Genomic DNA, 20,566 nt, shown 5'->3' with positions numbered 1-20,566 from the left:
ATAGGAGGAGTAGCAAACTGTCCCTTCCGGCATTTTTTGTAGCTTAGTACTGCTATGAAGATGATAATCACAATCAAAGCAACTATCCCAATAATGATGTGTACGAGGATGTCGGCTGCAGAAAAAACAGAAGAGAGAATATTAGACGTCAGACCAATGTTACAAATACCAGAGCAGCCACAGTGAACTTCCTTTTCTGTTTTTACACAAACTATTTTACTACTACTACTATTAATTTTAACGATAACGAACTTCAAACTCACCTTTGACATCCACATTATACGTCACAGTGTTCTGCCCCTGGCTGTTGCTGACTGTGCAGGTGTACTCCCCTCCTTGCTCAGTAGTCACAGAATCAATAATGAAAACTCTGTTGTTCATAGGGGAGGACTTTGGTTGTGGTGAGCTCCAGGAGTATGAGGGTTGAGGGTTTCCCTCAGCCGAACAGTTCAGCTCCAGACGCTCTCCCTCTGTGATGGTGATATTATTTTGTGTTGGCACCACAGGCTGGGGCTTATCTGTGTGTTTATGGAGGGAGGGAGAAACACAATGTGTCATGACGGCTTTTCTGTACTATATTCTGTTATAATTACATACTACCTTTTCTAATTGTCTTGACTTGACCAAACTAGATTTCCTCCTGTGTAGTTATTGATATGATCTTACTGAGTTAAGAGCGACTGCTCAGTTAAAGATAAAGTTGAGCTAATATCAGTATAATATATAATATAATGCTATAGCATTAAAAACACATACTGTATAGGTGCGCTCAAGTTGTACCAGCAAATCTGGAACGACCCCTGAAATCCAATCTCCAACTCGGAAAGTCGGAAGAATCCCTGAAGCCCCGACATAAGAATTCAAGATGGCTGCCACTCACTTAAAGCAGATATCAGCTTCACGGCCGTTTCGGCTAATGCTGCGTTCAAGGCAGGCTTTTGAAACCGTAAGTTACAGCTTCAAGTCACAACTACGACTTGGTAGCGTTCCAGGTAACCCGTAGCTCGTGTTTTTACCATCCTGTTGTCTGTGAAAGTTCCCTATAACGGCCACTTGTAACTTCCGACCCGTGAACTCGTACCAGATCGAACTGGTATGACTTCACAGGAAGGAAAAACACAAGTACGAGTTTCTTTGAACGCACCATGCAGCCCCCGCCCTTGTCAGGCATCAATTGGTCCTCGTGCTACGTCACCACATTCACGCGCATCCCTTGGCTGCACACACAGCCCTTCATGCCGTTCTCTCTCCTCATTGGATAACACTTGTATCCCACAAGGAAAATTTTCTCCTCGGGTTACAGCAGAGCAGAGTGACGGAGAGACTCGTGTTTAGGCTGAAATACTTCATGTAAGTGATTGCTGACGGAAAATAGGACTATTTAGGACTTATATTAACAAAAACATTCCACTGATATCTGCTTTAAACAATGCAGTCACTGCGGTTTTACTGTTCATTTTATTTATCTCGTAAAAGCGTTGAAGTCAACCATGTGCATAGCCTGCTGTCCGTATCCCTGACCATTTTCCTACGCTGTTTGTACGTGTAAAACAGCCTGGAGTTGTCAAAATAGTATTGCTATCAATCATCATTACATACTTTACATATTACATATACTACTACAACTACTAATTTTAACGATAACAAACTTCAAACTCACATTTGACATCCACATTATACATCACAGTGTCCTGCCCCATGCTGTTGCTGACTGTGCAGGTGTACTCCCCTCCTTGCTCAGTAGTCACAGAATCAATAATGAAAACTCTGTTGTTCATAGGGGAGGAGTTTGGTTGTGGTGAGCTCCAGGAGTATGAGGGTTGAGGGTTTCCCTCAGCCGAACAGTTCAGCTCCAGACGCTCTCCCTCTGCGATGGTGATACTATTTTGTGTTGGCACCACAGGCTTATCTGTGTGTTTATGGAGGGAAGGAGAAACACAATGTCATGACGGCAACATGGAAAAACTTTTGGAAAATCAAATCTTATCCATCATGTGTTGTGAACGAGCAGAGCTGGAAAGTACCACATTTCTTTCACCACAGCACTTTACCCAATTTGGTATTTTAAATGTGTGGTGTTATTGTATGTGTTTATAAAAGGTATACCGTGTGGGGACACATGGGGGCGCTGTGGGCCACACGAGGGTTGTTATGATTAAGAGAGCAGAAGAAGAGTGAAATAAAGTTTTCCTTGATTCATTCAGTACGTGGTCTCGCGCTGACATTAATACAGTAAACACGACATGGTGTCAGAAGTGGCGCGATACTGAATCGGAACGGAAAAGGTCCACCTGCAAGAGAAGAAAAAAAAAAGATTGGTGAGCAAGCAAAATGGCTGACGATAACGGCGGACAGAGTGGAGTTAGCGCAGCGGCTAACAAACCTAGCGCCACATTCAGCATTCAGCCACCGGAACCCTTTGATTTTTCCAAGCCGTATGAGTGGATAAAATGGATTCGGCGATTTGAGAGATTCCGCCAAGCAAGCAACTTATCTGCCAGCTCCGAAGACAATCAGGTGAATACGCTGATCTATTGTATGGGAGACGAAGCTGATGATGTTTTGAGAGGCCTGAAACTTAAAGGGATAGTTCACCCTAGAATGATATTTCGCTCATTATCTACTCACCCTCATGTTGACTAAGGGCTGGAAGAATTATCAGAGTCCACCGTCCCTTCTCTGAGTTACAGGGGGTCTCGGCGTAGCAGTGAATTTCAATGCAACGGTTGCAAAGGGACACCGGAGCTCTTCGTAAAAAAACACACACAAAAAAACATCCAAATACCTCCATGATGCTCGTATGTAATGTCCGTCTTGTGCTGAAGCCCCAAATTGCGTAATTGTCCCGAAAAAAATTAAATAAGTCTATATTTTAAGCTTGTTTGTAGCGGAAGCTTCTCGTCTTCTTCTTCTTCTCCTCTTCCTGGTCCGTCCAAATATCGCGTGATTTGCGCCGGCGTCAGTGCGGTTACTGCGAATCACGCGATATTTGGACGGAAGACAGGAAGAGGAGAAGAAGAAGAAGACGAGAAGCTTCCGCTACAAACAAGCTTAAAATATAGACTTATTTAATTTTTTTCGGGACAATTACGCAATTTGGGGCTTCAGCACAAGACGGACATTACATACGAGCATCATGGAGGTATTTGGATGTTTTTTTGTGTGTGTTTTTTTACGAAGAGCTCCGGTGTCCCTTTGCAACCGTTGCATTGAAATTCACTGCTACGCCGAGACCCCCTGTAACTCAGAGAAGGGACGGTGGACTCTGATAATTCTTCCAGCCCTTAGTCAACATGAGGGTGAGTAGATAATGAGCGAAATATCATTCTAGGGTAAACTATCCCTTTAATGATGTAGACCAGCGCCAATGATAAAGTCAAGGATGCCTTCCACTCGTTCTTTGTGGTGAAAAAGAACATTGTTTATGAACGCGCACGATTTAACATGCGTAAACAGGAAGTAAACGAGACTGTGGATGCATTCGTTACTGCATTGTTTGCATTAGCAGAGCATTGTAACTATGGGACTTTACATGATGAACTGATCCGGGACAGGATAGTGGTTGGCCTGGCTGACACACGGCTCTCAGAACGCATGCAAATGGAGAAAGATTTAGACCTGGACAAAGCCATAAATATGGCAAGACAATCAGAAGCGATAAAAAAGCAACAAACCATGCTGAGAAGTGATGCAAGTGGAGTACTGCATGTGGGTGGTAACTCTGTGGACAGAGTGTTCAAAGGCAGACACCAAAAGGAAAAGCCTAAATTCACCAAACCTAAAAGTTATGGAGAAAAACAACACAACAAGAGCAAGAACAATAAAAGCTTCCAGTGCAACAAATGTGGTGGAACACCTCACCCTAGGCATGAATGTCCAGCTAATGAAGCCAAGTGCCATTCCTGTGGAAAAAAAGGTCACTACCAGCGTGTGTGCCGTACAGGCAAAGCTGTACAGAGCATAGAGGAAGAGGAGGAAAGTTTCTTTCTCGGTACTGTGACATCTGATGATGATAAATGGACTGCTGTGATTGATGTAATGGACAAAAATATCACATTTAAACTCGACACTGGAGCGGATGTTACTGCTGTGTCACAGACTGAGTTTAATAACATGTTTTCAAACTCCAAGCAGCCGGTCCTCCAAGACGCAGAGAGACCCTTATTCGGGCCAGGCCGCATTCCTCTGGATGTGACGGGGTTTGCCAGATTGCAGTTAAGGTATGGAACCAAGCAGACCATGGAGAAAGTTTATGTGGTCAAGAACCTGAGCACACCTTTGCTTGGGTTGCCAGCCATCAAAGCCCTTGGTTTGCTCATTCGCGTCGACAGCATAGACATGGGGACCCTCAAGTCAAGCTATCCCAAGCTGTGCAGCGGGCTGGGTATGTTACAACAACCATACACCATTAAGCTTAAACCTGATGCTGTGCCATTTTCAGTTAAAACCCCCAGAAGGATTCCACTGCCGCTTGTGGGCCTAGTCAAGGAAGAGCTCCAGCGCATGGAAGCACTGGGCGTCATCACCAGAGTGGAGGAGCCAACCGACTGGTGCGCCGGGATGGTGGTCGTACCCAAGAAGGACCAGAAAAAGGTGCGACTGTGTGTGGACCTGACCGGCCTGAATGTGTATGTGTGCCGTGAAAAGTACATTCTACCATCAGTGGAACAGAGCCTGGGAACACTCGCCGGAGCAAAGCTGTTCAGTAAGCTGGATGCCAACATGGGCTTTTGGCAGATCCCACTAACAAAGGAATCAGCCAAGTACACTACATTTATTACACCGTTTGGGCGGTTTCACTTTAACCGTCTACCATTTGGCATCGCCTCGGCGCCTGAACATTTCCAGTGCAGGATGGCAGAGGTTACTGAGGGGCTTGAAGGTGTGATATGCCATATTGATGACCTGTTGGTGTGGGGGAAGGACCAGTCAGAGCACGACACTCGACTCCATGCGGTGCTTCAAAGACTGGAAAGAGCAGGCATAACTCTAAATCTCGACAAGTGTGAGCTCTCAAAAACAGAGGTTGCCTTCCTGGGCCACATCATCACAACTGCAGGCATCCGCCCCGACCCCCGAAAGACTGAGGCTGTTTCAAAGATGAAGGAGCCAACAAATGTGAGTGAGTTGAGAAGTTTTCTTGGGATGGTCAATCAACTGGGAAGGTTCATTCCCCAGCTGGCAGAAAAAGACAAGCCACTTCGTGATCTTCTCTCAAAGAAAAACTCCTGGGTCTGGGACGTGGACCAGGCTGCAGCGTTCGAGACACTGAAGGAAGCACTGTCTTCTCCTCCTGTGCTGGCCATGTATGACCCAAACAAAGACACCAAAGTGTCAGCGGATGCATCATCCTATGGTTTGGGAGGCGTTCTTCTCCAGAGATATGAGGATGAATGGAAGCCTGTGGCGTATGCCTCTAGGTCACTCACCCCCACAGAACAACGGTACGCACAGGTAGAAAAGGAGGCCCTGGGCCTCACGTGGGCCTGTGAAAGGTTCCGGGATTTCCTCATAGGAAAACATTTCTGCCTGGAGACAGATCATAAACCCCTTCTCAGCCTGCTAGGAGCCCAAGCACTGGATCTTTTGCCGCCGAGGATCCAGCGCTTCAGGATGAGGCTGATGCGCTACTCATACTTCATCGTGCATGCACCAGGAAAGACTCTTTGGACAGCAGACACACTTTCACGCTCACCTGTCAAAGCGAGCATGCCCGCAGAAGAAAAAGAGCTGATGGAGAGCACCAACATTTATGTGGACTGTGTTATTGACAGCCTGCCTGTCAGCCCTTCATACATAGGGACCCTGAAGGAGCAGCTTAAAGCCGACAGCGTATGTTCACGTGTCATGGTATTGTGCACAGAAGGATGGCCGGCACATGCAAAGCAGGAACCAGTGCTGAAAAACTACTGGCCAGAGCGAGCCACACTCACAGTGAAGGATGGGTTACTGCTGAAAGACGCACGGCTAGTAATACCATCATCAATGAGGAACGATGTGCTAGCCAGACTACACGAAGGTCACCTAGGTGTGGTGAAGTGTAAGGCTCGTGCTCGTCAGAGTGTGTGGTGGCCAGGACTCAGCCAGCAGGTGAATGACATGGTACTCAACTGCAGGACATGTGTACAGGAGCGACATAATCACAAAGAGCCGCTTATACCATCAGTGTGCCCCGAAAGACCGTGGCAAAAGCTGGGGGCAGACCTGTTTGTCCTGGGGAACAAAACCTACCTGCTTGTTGTGGATTACTTCTCCAGGTATGTTGAGATGGCACAATTATCTCACACCAGGTCCACTGATGTAATTGTGCACTTAAAGTCCATTTTTGCCCGTCATGGCATCCCGGAGGTCCTGATGTCAGATAATGGGCCACAGTTTTCTGGACAAGCTTTCCCCACCTTTGCAGCTTCCTATGGATTCAGGCACATCACCAGCAGCCCAAGATTTCCGCAGAGTAATGGTGAGGCTGAACGGGCGGTCCAGACGGTGAAAAACCTCCTGAAAAAGGCAGAGGACCCCTATCTGTCTCTACTCGCTTACAGAGCCACACCTCTCCAGAGTGGTTACAGCCCGGCGCAGCTCCTCATGGGCCGGCGTCTTCGCACCACGGTGCCTACTTTTTCTTCCCAGCTTGAGCCTGCATTGCCTGACGCCACCGCCTTTGCTCGGAAGGAAAGGGAGAAGGGACTGTCAGATGCTGAAAACTACAACAGGCGACACCGGGCCCAAGCTCTCAGTTGCCTGCCACCAGGAGAGCGGGTATGGGTGACTGATGCAAGAGCTTCAGGAAGAGTGCTTCAGAAACACTCTGCTCCGAGGTCTTACTTAGTGGAGCTACCTCAGGGTGTTGTGAGACGCAACCGTCAGAACCTGATACCTCTACATACACCTGCACAAGACAATGGTTCTTCATTCCAGCAACAACCACCAGAGCCATTGCCTGCAGAGGCACCCATGCCACCTCCCCAAGTTTTGCCTACAGAGACTTACGGTATTACAACTAGATCTGGGAGAGCCATCAACAAACCTAATAGGCTTAATCTGTAAATTAGAAAATGAGACTCTGAGAACTGATGCTTTAATTGAAAAGAATCAAAGCAAAGAAAACAAAACAAATGGAGTTATGTTGTTATATTATGTTACAAATGTTATAGTAGCCTAACATGGGATGTTATTTTCGCACTTTAAGTAACACTGTGTGGTTTAAGATACAGTAATTACCTGATTACATTAGGGTGAGTATTCACTGAAATGCTTATGGTCACACTGTTCTGTTAAGAGTTAAATAGGAACAGACCTTTCAACAAAAGAGGCAGAATAATCCTCTAAGGTCTGATGAGACAAAGGCAGTCTACCCTTTGTTCTCTAGAAAAGGGAGATGTGGTGTTATTGTATGTGTTTATAAAAGGTATACCGTGTGGGGACACATGGGGGCGCTGTGGGCCACACGAGGGTTGTTATGATTAAGAGAGCAGAAGAAGAGTGAAATAAAGTTTTCCTTGATTCATTCAGTACGTGGTCTCGCGCTTACATTAATACAGTAAACACGACAAAATGAACTTTCAGTTTCTGCTGCAACATGCTGTTTTGCTTTTCCACATGATTTAAGAATAAAATGTTTCACTTTCTAATCTCTTCCCCTTTTGACCTTCTAGATATTTTGCAGATCAATGTTTTATACACAAAACATATGATCATTTTACTTCATTAAACTGGGAGTGGGAATGTTACAAGTCAGTATTGTTGTTAGTGAACTATTGTTATTAGGTTTAACTTGATTCTTTTTTTTTTTAATTTCCGTTTTACCATTGCTCCTTTATGTAATTTAACCTCCTTTGACCAGGCCCCACCCCAATTTCTCTATAGAAGCCAGATAATGATGATGATGATGATGAAAGTGTTGTCAGACTCACAGAGCACAGAAACAGTAGCTGGATGTGATGACACCACTGGAGGGGGCTGTGGTCCGTCAGGTCCCAGTACCAGTTTGGCCTCACACCAGAACTGGACTCCATCGTCGTCTTTATTGGAGGTGATGTGATGATAGAAGGTCTCAGTGATTGGTCTATCTCCTGTCTGGGTGGACTGTTGTTGAATCAGCTGTGTTTGTCCTCTGTAGAAGGTCACAGTCAGGTCTTTAATAGGAGCGACGTCCTGTACTTCACACTGCAGAGTGTAGGGACGATTCTCAGACATCGGTCCAGTGTGATTAACGAAGCTGAAGGAGACCTTGTCTGGAGGCTCTGTGGAGACAATCAGAGATGTAAGAGACAGAAATACAAAGATCAACTGGGTGTGAATCCTGATCACTGTATATGAAAGAACAAATAAAGGAAAGACTCACTGGTGTGTGAATGTGGATTTTATTCAACAGTGAGTTAACTTACTGTACACAGTTATGGGCAGGGTGGTAACAGTCTGGGTATTGGAGTCAGTAGTATAGTAGCAGAAGGCATTTGTGCTCCATTCAGTCATCTTCTCAACTTCCCACAGAATTGTGTTTGCGTTTTTTGTTGTCTTTCCAAATGCTTTTTCAAATTCATAAACAGGGTATGTACAGTTTGGACACACGGAGCACGAGACATTGACTGGGTCGCCATACTTCACCACCAGTCTGGGTGGAGTGAACACAGGGGGATCTGCACAGTTTATATCTGTAAGAAAGATATTAGAGGATGTGATTTTAAACAGTCTTGTTTAAACTTAGTGACCACATTCTTCATGAAAGCATGTTAAAGGGATAGTTCACCCAAAATTGAAATTTCACTCATTATCTACTCACCCTCATGTCGACTAAGGGCTGGGAGAGGTTTCAGAGTCCTCCGTGCCTTCTCTGAGTTACAGGGGGTCTCGGCATAGCAGTGCATGTCCATATAACGGTTGCAAATGGATACCAACTGTCTTCATAACAAAAAGACAGACCAAAAAACATCCAAATACCTCCATGCTGCTCGCATGTAATGTCTGTCTTGTATTGAAGCCCCGAAATGCGAAATTGTCCCGAAAAAAATTAAATAAGTCTATTTTTCAAGCTTGTTTGTAGCAGAAGCTCCTCTTCCCAGTTCATCCAAATTTGACAAACCGGGAAGAGGAGCTTCGAGAAGCTTCCACTACAAAACAAGCTTGAAATATAGACTTATTTAATTTCTTTCGGGACAATTTCGAATTTCGGGGCTTCAATACAAGACAGACATTACATACGAGCAGCATGGAGGTATTTGGATGTTTTTTGGTCTGTCTTTTTGTTATGAAGACAGTTGGTATCCATTTGCAACCGTTATATGGACATGCACTGCTATGCCGAGACCCCCTGTAACTCAGAGAAGGCACGGAGGACTCTGAAACCTCTCCCAGCCCTTAGTCGACATGAGGGTGAGTAGATAATGAGTGAAATTTCAATTTTGGGTGAACTATCCCTTTAAACATTGAGGAAAACAAGCGTGTATCAGTGGTGCTGTGTACTGTATCTTATAAGAGTCTCTGTTCAGTGTTCATTCAATGTGTCCTCAAACACTTTACAAAATATTCCTTATGTAATCAGGTTATTCTCCTCAGTTCACATATTTCTGATCAGTCTTTGAATCAATCATTAAGTTGTAGGCCTATAGCCACTTTCCAGTGACCATTCACTGACCGGTACACCACCCAGCTTTTGGGACCGTTTATAGATCTCGACTGTGATCGAGTCCAAATTCACATTCATCATGATTTAGTAACGTACAATAAAAATTTGAAATGTCTGCTACGGAAAGGAAGACAATAAGTTTTTGTTTTGTTTTGATCTATGATTTCATGTTTTTCTTGATGACTGCTTCCTTAAATTAAATTAACTCCTTACTTATTTAACTAATATGATAATGTATGCCATGTCTGATCTGGGCTTAACTCATAACTAATGAATGAATGTGTTGAACAAATGAACATTGTATGTAATAATAGGAGCTGAAAAAATGAACGGCCCTCCGGGATAAATAGAGGTTCCATTTCCTATCCTATGTGGTGTGTCGATTATGTGAAGTATGTATGTACAATACAACTACTTACTAGACCTATGGTAAAGAACCACATCTGACAAGCAAGACCACACTATGGGCTACGCATTAATGTTACTTGATCTGATAAAATACAAATGCTGCATCAGTTGGAGGAAAAACTTACCACAACTGGTCACATAGAAGTTGTGCAGAAAATTCGCCAAAGAAACAACCAAAATGATTTTGAAGAAAAACATTGTTCTTGGTTTGAGCTGTTCACAAACAGGGTGCAAGAAAAGTAAAGTCCTAAGTGTGAAATTATTGCCTGAACTGGCTCCAATGTGCTGCAACTATGATACTGTACAAAACCTTTGGATCAGGCTTTTGATCACGTGCATCACTACGTCTGCGGTAATGTGTGGATCAAGTGGTCCTCTCCACAAACAGAAATTGTGGGCATGGGGCAGCGAGGCACGAGTAGATTTAAGTAAAATTAAAACATGTTCTTAAAGTGTTTGTAACAATTATGATGCAAAAAGATCCCTTTTGAATGTTATAATAATTTCACCCGCCCCCATCTTTCAGTGGTTTGATCCACTGGCTGTTATCTTACTTCCACACACCAAGCCTGGTACAAGTGATGGGGACTCATATTAAAACCGTTTAATAAAGGGAACGAAGAGTAACATGAAGGTATGGAGGACCAGGAGTGTCACCCACCAGAAAAATATCAAAGCATTTCCTTAATTACATATTTTAACAGATAATAGTTATTATAAATAACATGAGAATCAACTATTAATCTGTCTATAAAAAGTTGAAATTTTAAAATGGATATGGACACAACATATCTGTTAATCTACAATTAAATATCAGAATTTGAAACAAATATTTGACAAGACATTTAAAAAATGAGAATAATTAACTAAATCTGCTTTTCAGTTTATATTTCCTTTCCCTATTCCCTATCAATTTGCTTGGTCATTTAGCCCCTCCATTTAAACTGGCCATACTGTAGGATTTTATAAATCGACCAGCATGTTTCTTTATTACAGTTTTCCTCTGTGTACACTCACTGTGATCAATTATTCTCTCTTTTCATGAGCGAAACAATGACAGTGCACATATTTAAATCGTTATTATTAGGAATAAACTGGAAACTTTAAATACATATTCTTCTTTGTTTCTTTCTCTTCTTTCTCCTCTCGTAGAGTTTGGAAATATTTTGTTGAAATTCACATAAATAACTTAGTTGTATTGTAAAAGGGTAATACACAAACAACTATACACAAAAATGTTTGTCACTTTAACTGAATGCAATACTATAAATGTTAGGAGATACTGTATGTCCATATATGAACATGCGTCAAGCGTGGCTGTTCAGAACGGCTATAGACACTTCTGATCCCAGACACTGGTGGTTATATCTGTTTGTTTTAATGCAATTAGTGGATTGAATGCAACACAACACACAGAAAGTCCATTAATGGCAACGACACAACATTTATTTAAAAATTTCAAACAGTGTTTTTATCCATGCTGACACTGTGGCTCTGGATGTTCAATACCTTGGTCAAGACTAAAACATTTCAACAACTATTTTACAGAGTGTCATTCGCTCTCCCACTCTGGCCGATGATGTCACCCACTGTAGCCCGAACATTCCACGCAATACACACCCATTATAATCTCAAAATCTCTCCAAAAGTGATCATGATCATTGAACATCGATAGATCAAAAACTATAAAACCTATTGAAATGCGGAAAACGATATCAATAGATGAGACCTGTGTCCACGTTTTAAAGTTTAAATGGAGTCTCTAGGTGAAAGTATGCTGGAGCAGTACATGTTTGAAAAAGTCCAAGAATTTTTCTTTTTTTTCACCTTCTATGCACTTTTTCGTGACAAAAATTTGCATTCGGTGTACAGGAAAGAGTTAGCACACTGATCTTGATCCAGCCACCTGTTTTTTTTTTAGTCATAATTCACCTGGGTGCTCTCAAAATTGTAGGAGGAGGAGCAAACTGAAATTTGACACAGATGATGAATAATAATAATAAGAAACACGCAGGATAACAATAGTGACCTCAATATCTGCAGAGGTCCATGCCTTGGAGTCTTCAGCCATGTGGCACTAATACAAGTGAAACAATATGACTGAAACATTATTTTGCCAAAAAAAAAGAGAGAGAAAAAAAACTCATTAAGCAGGATTTCTTTTGTACAAGTCTATATTTTGTATTTTAGGAAAATCCTACAGACTCTACTTTTGAATGCTCATGAAATCTCAAAGGAGGCACACAAAAAAAAGAGACCAATCGTCTGACTTCAGCTTTACCTTCATAGCTTCAGAGACTCTTAATTACATGTAATAAAAACACAAAACACATTATAAACCTGTTCATCAGTATGGTACTGCTGGCATTGCTTCTCATGGTCGTCGTGGTTGTCATGGTCATCGTGGTTGTCATGGTTGTCGTGGATGTCGTGGTTGTTAGTGGTATCCCTAAAGACACAAAAGACACAGTTGACATATGATGCTATCGATTGACAGACATGATGTACAGACATCAGAAGATATTCCTGTGGCTCCAATAGATCTGAGTTTTGTTTTGTTTATAGGAGGGCTATTTTTGTTTAGATCCATTAATCTTCTGCTTTTTATCTTTTGGTCCATATATAATCTATTAGTTGAATTAGCAGAAATAATTACAGCAAATCACAAAAATAATTAAAGCTGCAAGCGGCGATGAACGGGCCCTCGCCCCATGCAACCGGGGGGGCTGGAACATAAACTTAATCTTGGATAGGAAGAGCAACGTGTCCATTCACTTTGCACAAACGAATAACCTCCTTTATCGTCAGATTCTACTGTCCCTTCCAGCTTTTTTTGTAGCAGCTGTAGCTTGGTACTGCTATGAAGATGATAATCACAATCAAAGCTACTACTATCCCAATAATGATGTATACGAGGATGTCGGCTGCAGAAAAAACAGAATATTAGAAAAATACCAGAGCAGCCACAATGAACTTCCTTTTCTGTTTTTACACACATTTTTTTTACTACTACTACTATTAATATTCATTTTAACGATAACGGACTTCAAACTCACCTTTGACATTCACATTATACGTCACAGTGTCATTCCCCATGCTGTTGCTGACTGTGCAGGTGTACTCCCCTCCTTGCGCAGTAGTCACAGAATCAATAATGAAAACTCTGTTGTGCATAGGTGAGGAGTTTGGTTGCGGTGAGCTCCAGGAGTATGAGGGTTGAGGGTTTCCCACAGCTGAACAGTTCAGCTCCAGACGCTCTCCCTCTGTGATGGTGACATTATTTTGTGTTGGCACCTCAGCCCGGGGCTTATCTGTGTGTTTATAGAGGAAGGGAGAAACACAATGTGTCATGACGGCAACATGGAAAAACTTTTGGAAAATCAAATCTTATCCATCATGTGTTGTGAACGAGCAGAGCTGGAAAGTACCACATTTTCTTTCACCACAGCACTTTACCCAATTGGGTATTTTAAATGAACTTTCAGTTTCTGCTGCAACATGCTGTTATTGATATGATCTTACTGAGTAAGAGCGACTGCAAGTGGCTCAGTTAAAGTTGAGCTTAACACTAATATCAGTGTGTTAGCATGCTATTCTTAGCATTAAAAACACATATGGGTGCGCTCAAGTTGTACCTGCAAATCTGGAACGACCCCTGAAATCCAATCTCCAACTTGGAAAGTCGGAAGAATCCCTGAAGCCCCGACATAAGAATTCAAGATGGCTGCCACTCACTTAAACATTTGCAGGCACTTCAGTTTTACTGTTCATTTCATTTCTCTTGTAAAAGCGTACATGGTTAAAGTCAACTATGTGCATAGCCTGCTGTCCGTATCCCTGACCATTTTCCTACGCTGTTTGTATGTGTAAAACAGCCTGGAGTTGTCAAAATAGTATTTGCTATCAATTATCATCATTGCATGTTTTGTTTAGAAGTTTGTACGGCTTTTTAAAACATGTTTTAAATTGTTAGCATTGAAATCCAACATCTCCAAGTATGAAATTGTTGTTTTTTTCGTTTCGATATATTAACCAGCCATTTTTCTGACTTCTCAACTTGGAGGAGATGACTCTTCCAATCTCCAAGTTTGGATTTCTAGTGTAAATGGAACAGACCAATAAACTGCTAAGGCTCATGGGAATGTGTAAATGAACTAATGACCTCGTTGGATTGGACTGCTGTCCATCCTGATTCTAAATTTTGTGGCAATCCATCCATTAGCTGTCACAGAGATATTTTGGATGTGTTTGTAATTTAAACAATCATCCACATACACACCCAGCAGATGTGGTTATTTTGGAGCTATATATTTGACCACCTGACAAATCCTTGTTGTGGTCCAGATAATCACAACAACAATGATACAAAGGCTATAAATGCTATAAATAAAAAATGAAATATACCCGGCAATAACCTTCTTAGATGTAAAAATAGGATTTGGGCAGCTTTAAGTGAATCACATAATACTCCAATGATCACTCCAATAGAAGCCAGATAATGATGATAATAAGTGTTTTCAGACTCACAGAGCACAGAAGCAGTAGCTGTATGTGATGACACCACTGGAGGGGGCTGTGGTCCTTCAGTTCCCAGTTCCAGTTTGGCCTCACACCAGAACTGGACTCCATCGTCGTCTTTAGTGGAGTTGATGTGATGATAGAAGGTCTCAGTAACGGGTTTCTCTCCTGTCTGGGTGGACTGTTGTTGAGTCAGCTGTGTTTGTCCTATGTAGAAGGTCACAATCAGGTCTTTAATAGGAGCGACGTCCTGTACTTCACACTGCAGAGTGTAGTTACGATTCTCAAATATCGGTCCAGTGTGATTAACGAAGCTGAAGGAGACCTTGTCTGGAGGCTCTGTGGAGACAAACAGAGATGTAAGAGACAGAAATACAAAGACCAGCTGGATGTGAATCCTGATCTGTGTATGAAAGAACAAATAAAGGAAAGACTCACTGGTGTGCGAGTGTGGATTTTATTCAACAGTGAGTTAACTTACTGTACACAGTTATGGGCAGGGTGGTAGATGACTGGTGACCAGACTTAGCAGTATAGTAGCACATGGAAACTGTGTTCCACTCAGTCATCTTCTCAACTTCCCACCGAATTGTGTTTGCGTTTTTTGTTAAAGTTCCGAATGCTTTTTCAAATTGATAAACGTCGTATGTACAGTTTGGACACACGGAGCACGAGACATTGACTGGGTCACCATGCTTCACCACCAGTCTGGGTGGAGTGATCACAGGAGGATCTGTACAGCTTATATCTGTAAGAAAGACATGAGAGGATGTGATTTTAAACAGAGTCGCAATCATATATTTCCAAAACATCTAAAATTGTAATTCCACAATCACAAGCTATACATCTTCTACATCAATTTTAGATTTACAGTAGCCTACAGCATGTAATAATAAGCAAAATAAATGCAACATCCCCATTAAAAAAACCTTGTAGGGGAGAGTGGGGTAAGTTGAGCCACTTTTTGTATTCAGGATCACTACATCAAGACAATTATAGTTTTGTTTCTAACTAACACATCTGCATATATTTCAGGAAGTTTTGCATCCCTACAAATTAACAGAATGAGTGTAAATATAACTGTTTTTAAAATATAATATGTTCAAAAAAAGTGGTCTTGTGACTCATAGGAGTGGGGTAAATTGATCAGTACCGGTTCACCCATACGCATGTTGCGTAGGGCCCCGCAAAATGGCCTACCGCACGTGTTGGCCTACCGGATTCCTAGCAAGACAGCGTTTAGCGCGTTATCCCTCGGGGAATTAAGGGGGAAGAAACAGCTGACAATGACCTGCGGGAACAGCAGTCAGTTAACTCTCCTCTCCGGGTGGGAGAGTGGGAGGGACTAGTCCGTCTTTGACCTGCATTAACAGAGTGGTGAGCCCTGGGTGAACCCCGGTCTCTATGTGCGTCTTGCTGGCTTCTATGATTTTAGTTGTAGGCTAGTGTAGTTACAACTGCACTTATAAAAAAAATGGAAAGTAATGGATAAATATTGACTAAGATTGAATTTGGTTGCTTGGATACAGGCAAATTTAGATGCAGATATCTTAGTGAATTAAATAAAACTTGTGAAATATTGTGACAATGGTGCTAAAAAAAATAATAATATAATAAATAATAATATACATAATTACCTACATTTGAAAGTAAAACAAGTGCAGCCAATTTGATGGAGCTGAATTAATAGTAGCCTTATCTATAGTTTAGTTTTATTTAATGGTGAGTTATTTCAAACATTAACATGCATATCCAACATGTAAGACTGTATGATTGTTTGTTTACACATTTAGTTTGATTTGTTCTGAATTTATTCTTAGTTAAACCAACAGTCTAAATTCTAAATTTTCTTTTTCTGTTTACTTATTGTTTACTCTGATTGATGTTATTTTTCTTTATTTACTTTTTCTTTCTGGTTTGTTACTTTTCTTTTAATGACATGTATTGACAGAAATAAACTAAACTAAGCTAAACTAAAACTAAACAGTGCAATATGTTTAAAGGGGGGATGAGTGGAAACACTGGGTGTCAGGTGCGACTGTTGAAAGTTTTTGGGGTTCAGTTAGGATGGCCCCTTAGCAGAATTTTGCCTAGGGCCCCATGGAGGTCTGAACCGGCTCTGAAATTGATCAACCCCCCCTTCTTTCCTTCCATCCATCTCCTACCTCCCCCTTTACTTAATATTTCACCCGTCCAGGTTACAGGTGAACACAAACTGCAGGGACTTCCTGCTGAGCCACCAACTCACTGAGATTTGGGGAGTTTTGCAATTACGTGGCATCTTGGGAAGAATCCCAGATATTTTTCTTTGAAAGTAAAGTTTGGCACACTATAACCAACTTTTCCTGTTTATAGGAACATACTTACTGTAATCACAAACATACAGAATCTTGATTTAATAATTTGGACATACGTATACAGCCAAAAATATATTCACTAAGTGTATAGGCTAGGTGGCTCAACTTACCCCTGGCCAAATGGATCAACTTACCCCACAGCTACCTTGGCTTGGGTTTATTACTCCCACAGCTAAAATAGTGCAGTTTCATGCTAAGTTTACTACCTCATGTTGTAGCTCATAGATACCACAACCCATGTATAAAACAAATTTACAATCATCTCTTTTGGTCTAAACACAATTCTCATGAAACTTATGATCGACAATATTCACTTGCGAGAGTGAAAAAAGATTTTTGGGTCATAAATGTTAAACCAATTTACTCACATGGTTCTAACCTTCACAGACTCCATGAAATGATGCCTGCCCCCCTAATATTTGGTCACATGCTAATTTTTTCCTATAGTTTCCTAGAAACAAGGGGTGGGTCAACTTACCCACTGGCTCATCTTACCCCACTCTCCCCTACACTCTACATTTACACGAAGTCATGCCGTCTGTTTTTATTTATCACAAATATTTTCTTATCTTTCTTCACAGTCATTTAGTTGTTAATTCAAGATGCTGAAAACCCATTTCCTACTTTTGCATTGATTAATGATTAATGATGATTAATTAATTAATGATTATTAATATGGCTTCATGACAATACCCCCCCTTTTTTGAATTACAGATAGAAACTGCTTCACTTACCACAACTGTAGACATGGAAGTCAAACTGAGAAGTCACCAGAAAAAACACTGAAACAATCCAAAATGTAGTTCCCATTCTTATGAGAAAAGAAAAGAAAACTCGTTGAAATGAATCCTGACGGTGTTCGGGGGTTGAATGAGCTACAGGAGTTAACTACCTTTGATAAATATACTAGAACAATGTTGGCAGGAACGGTGTGTTTTTACACTACACGCCCTCTCTCCCTTGTGTCTCCAAAAGCTGGAAGCCTGTGAAGTAAAGTAGCTGCGGATCAGGAAGCTGGCGAGGCCTGTTTACAGACCTCTGCTTCCTAAACAGAGCTGAGTGACATGACATGAAACCTGTGATCAAACGGTCACATATTCTACTTTTTGTATTTAGAAAGTTGTCTATGTGGATGCTGAGGAGGTTGAGGGGCTAAGTAAGAAGTCAGGTTTTCAACAGCTGAAATAAATGATTTACTTTTTCTGCTTGCAATAAATTAAAGTTAAGTGTAGTGTGTCTGTATTTTTGGGGGAAAAACCCCAGTGCTGTGTATTTGAAGAATCAGTCCAAGCACTGGAGTTTCCCCTCAAAGCCTCAGAGATTCACAATTCTAACAAAATCAAGCTAATAACAACAAAATCGCACAAACAGTAAAAACTTACAAACTACTTATTATTTCCAGTTCAGATTATTACACACATTTTCTTATTTTGTCACAACAAAACTTGGCCAAGTGTGTCTGAAAAAAAAACTTTTTATTTATGCAATGGTACAAGGTCAGACAATGGTACAAGGTTGTACACTGGATGAGTGAAAGAGGGCCAGTCTGTTAATTTTAACACTTTACAGTAAGTTAAATAGTAAAAGGAAGATCATGACTTTAACATAATGGTGCATCAACATTGTGCTGTACAACTTTAATTACTGTTAATCGACGTAGGGTATCTTGTTCAATGCAACAGCTTTACATTAAATACCAATGAAAGAGCCAGAGAAAGCTTATCTGTACAAAAGTTACAGTGTAAGGCTCACCATTATACAGCATATATGAGTTTGGTTCCTCTTTTTACTGTCACTCACCTAACACTACATATATCACACACACACACACACACACACACACACACACACACACACACACACACACACACACACACACACACACACACACACACACACACACACACACACACACACACACACACACACACACACACACACACACACACACACACACACACACACACACACACACACAGTGGAAATGGATAACTGTGAGATCAAGCTCAAGCTTTCAGTGGTTGAGTTACGGCTGGGAAGTTCAATCATTCTATCATTCAATTTTAATCATTCTTTTACAAATAGACATAAAAACTGGGTCTTACAAATCATTACAAATGATGTGCAAGAGCAATAAAAATACACATTTGTCAACCCCCCTATACAGTACCAAACTCATCATTCAAACTTCAAGCATGTTGATATTTAACATTTTTTCTTACTCAGTTCCCATGAAAATACCAGAACAGTAAGTAAACCTTACTCAGGGTGAGATTAACCAGAAGGCGACACGCTGTGGGGCCTCAGAGCATCAGGGCCCAGACACCTCTCCTTTAATACATCAGTCTGAGGCCTTAAAACCTAAGTTTAACCATGAGGAACAGTATGTGTTAAACGTGACACACAGAGACTGCTGCCGGGGTCAGGCTAAACACAGCTATGGCTGACCCTAAACTGAAGCTTCTGCAAACACACCTGTTGGGTTCGCTGTGTGCACAAGTTGAAAGTTGACTTGAACTCTTTTTTTTCCCTCTCACTGGGCATCAGGAGAGAAATGATGATGAGAGAGATATCATATAACATCAGTCAATTGCCAGATGCTGATGGAGTTGGTGTTGGGCATCGTAAACGTTGCAGTTGATCACAGAACAACTGGTCCAGTGCAGGCTGTCTGAACACATTTCCTATACTTTCCCACAGACTTAATCTTGGATAGGAAGAGCAACGTGTCCTTTCCCTTTGCGCAAACGAATAACCTCCTTTATCGTCAGATTCTACTGTCCCTTCCGGCTTTTTTTGTAGCAGTAGATTGTTGCTGCTATGAAGATCACAATCGAAGGAACTTCTATCCCAATAATGATGTATACCTGCTACCCGTTTTCTTTTGTTTTTCTTTTAGCCATAATTCACCTGGGTGCTCTCAAAACTATAGGAGGAGTAGCAAACTGTCCCGTCCGGTATTTATGTAGCTTAGTACTGCTATGAAGGCGGTAATGACAATCAAAGCTACTACTATCCCAATAATGATGTATACGAGGTTGTTGGCTGCAGAAAAAACAGAAGAGAGAATATTAGACATCAGACCAATGTTACAAACACCAGAGCAGCCACAATGAACTTCCTTTTCTGTTTTTACACAAACTATTTTACTACTACTACTACTACTACCATTAATTTTAACGATAACGAACTTCAAACTCACCTTTGACATCCACATTATACATCACAGTGTCCTGCCCCATGCTGTTGCTGACTGTGCAGGTGTACTCCCCTCCTTGCGCAGTAGTCACAGAATCAATAATGAAAACGCTGTTGTGCATAGGGGAGGAGTTTGGTTGTGGTGTGCTCCAGGAGTATGAGGGTTGAGGGTTTCCCTCAGCCGAACAGTTCAGCTCCAGACGCTCTCCCTCTGCGATGGTGATACTATTTTGTGTTAGTACCACAGGCCGGGGCTTATCTGTGTGTTTATGGAGGGAGGGAGAAACACAATGTGTCATGACGGCAACATGGAAAAACTTTTGGAAAATCAAATCTTATCCATCATGTGTTGTGAAAGAGCAGAGCTGGAAAGTACCACATTTTCTTTCACCACAGCACTTTACCCAATTTGGTATTTTAAATGAACTTTCAGTTTCTGCTGCAACATGCTGTTTTGCTT

At 41.6% G+C, this 20,566-nt stretch overlaps 2 protein-coding genes across 5 annotated transcripts in view; both read right to left on the bottom strand.

Moving 5' to 3' along the window:
- Window positions 1-11,447: 11,447 nt before the first annotated feature.
- Window positions 11,448-20,566, bottom strand: part of LOC310986198 (vascular cell adhesion protein 1-like) — a 44,279-nt gene continuing 35,160 nt past the window's right edge. For 2 of the 4 annotated variants that reach the window (XR_014595394.1, XR_014595396.1), the window contains 3 exons: window positions 20,111-20,365; window positions 19,783-19,953; window positions 11,448-11,939 (listed from right to left, as the gene is read on the bottom strand). Coding sequence is in view for 2 of the 4 variants with exons in the window: in XM_083972012.1 (XP_083828138.1) it covers window positions 19,835-19,953; window positions 20,111-20,365 (374 nt within the window). In the remaining 2 variants the exon portion in view is untranslated. Of the gene's footprint in view, window positions 11,940-18,997; window positions 19,954-20,110; window positions 20,366-20,566 lie in introns of those variants that run through there. The other 2 variants (XM_083972013.1, XM_083972012.1) reach the window with 2 other exon arrangements.
- Window positions 12,827-17,883, bottom strand: LOC310986233 (cell adhesion molecule 3-like). Its single transcript, XM_083972065.1, has 5 exons — window positions 17,643-17,883; window positions 15,033-15,299; window positions 14,561-14,890; window positions 13,090-13,344; window positions 12,827-12,957 (listed from the first exon to the last, which is right to left on the bottom strand). The coding sequence occupies exons 1-5, from the start codon at window positions 17,716-17,718 to the stop codon at window positions 12,845-12,847; spliced, it is 1,041 nt and encodes a 346-aa protein (XP_083828191.1). The 5' UTR covers window positions 17,719-17,883; the 3' UTR covers window positions 12,827-12,844.

Source organism: Trachurus trachurus, assembly GCF_905171665.1.
Source record: "Trachurus trachurus genome assembly, chromosome: 1".
Classification (NCBI taxonomy): domain Eukaryota; kingdom Metazoa; phylum Chordata; class Actinopteri; order Carangiformes; family Carangidae; genus Trachurus; species Trachurus trachurus.
This window is presented reverse-complemented; position numbering and strand designations above follow the sequence as displayed.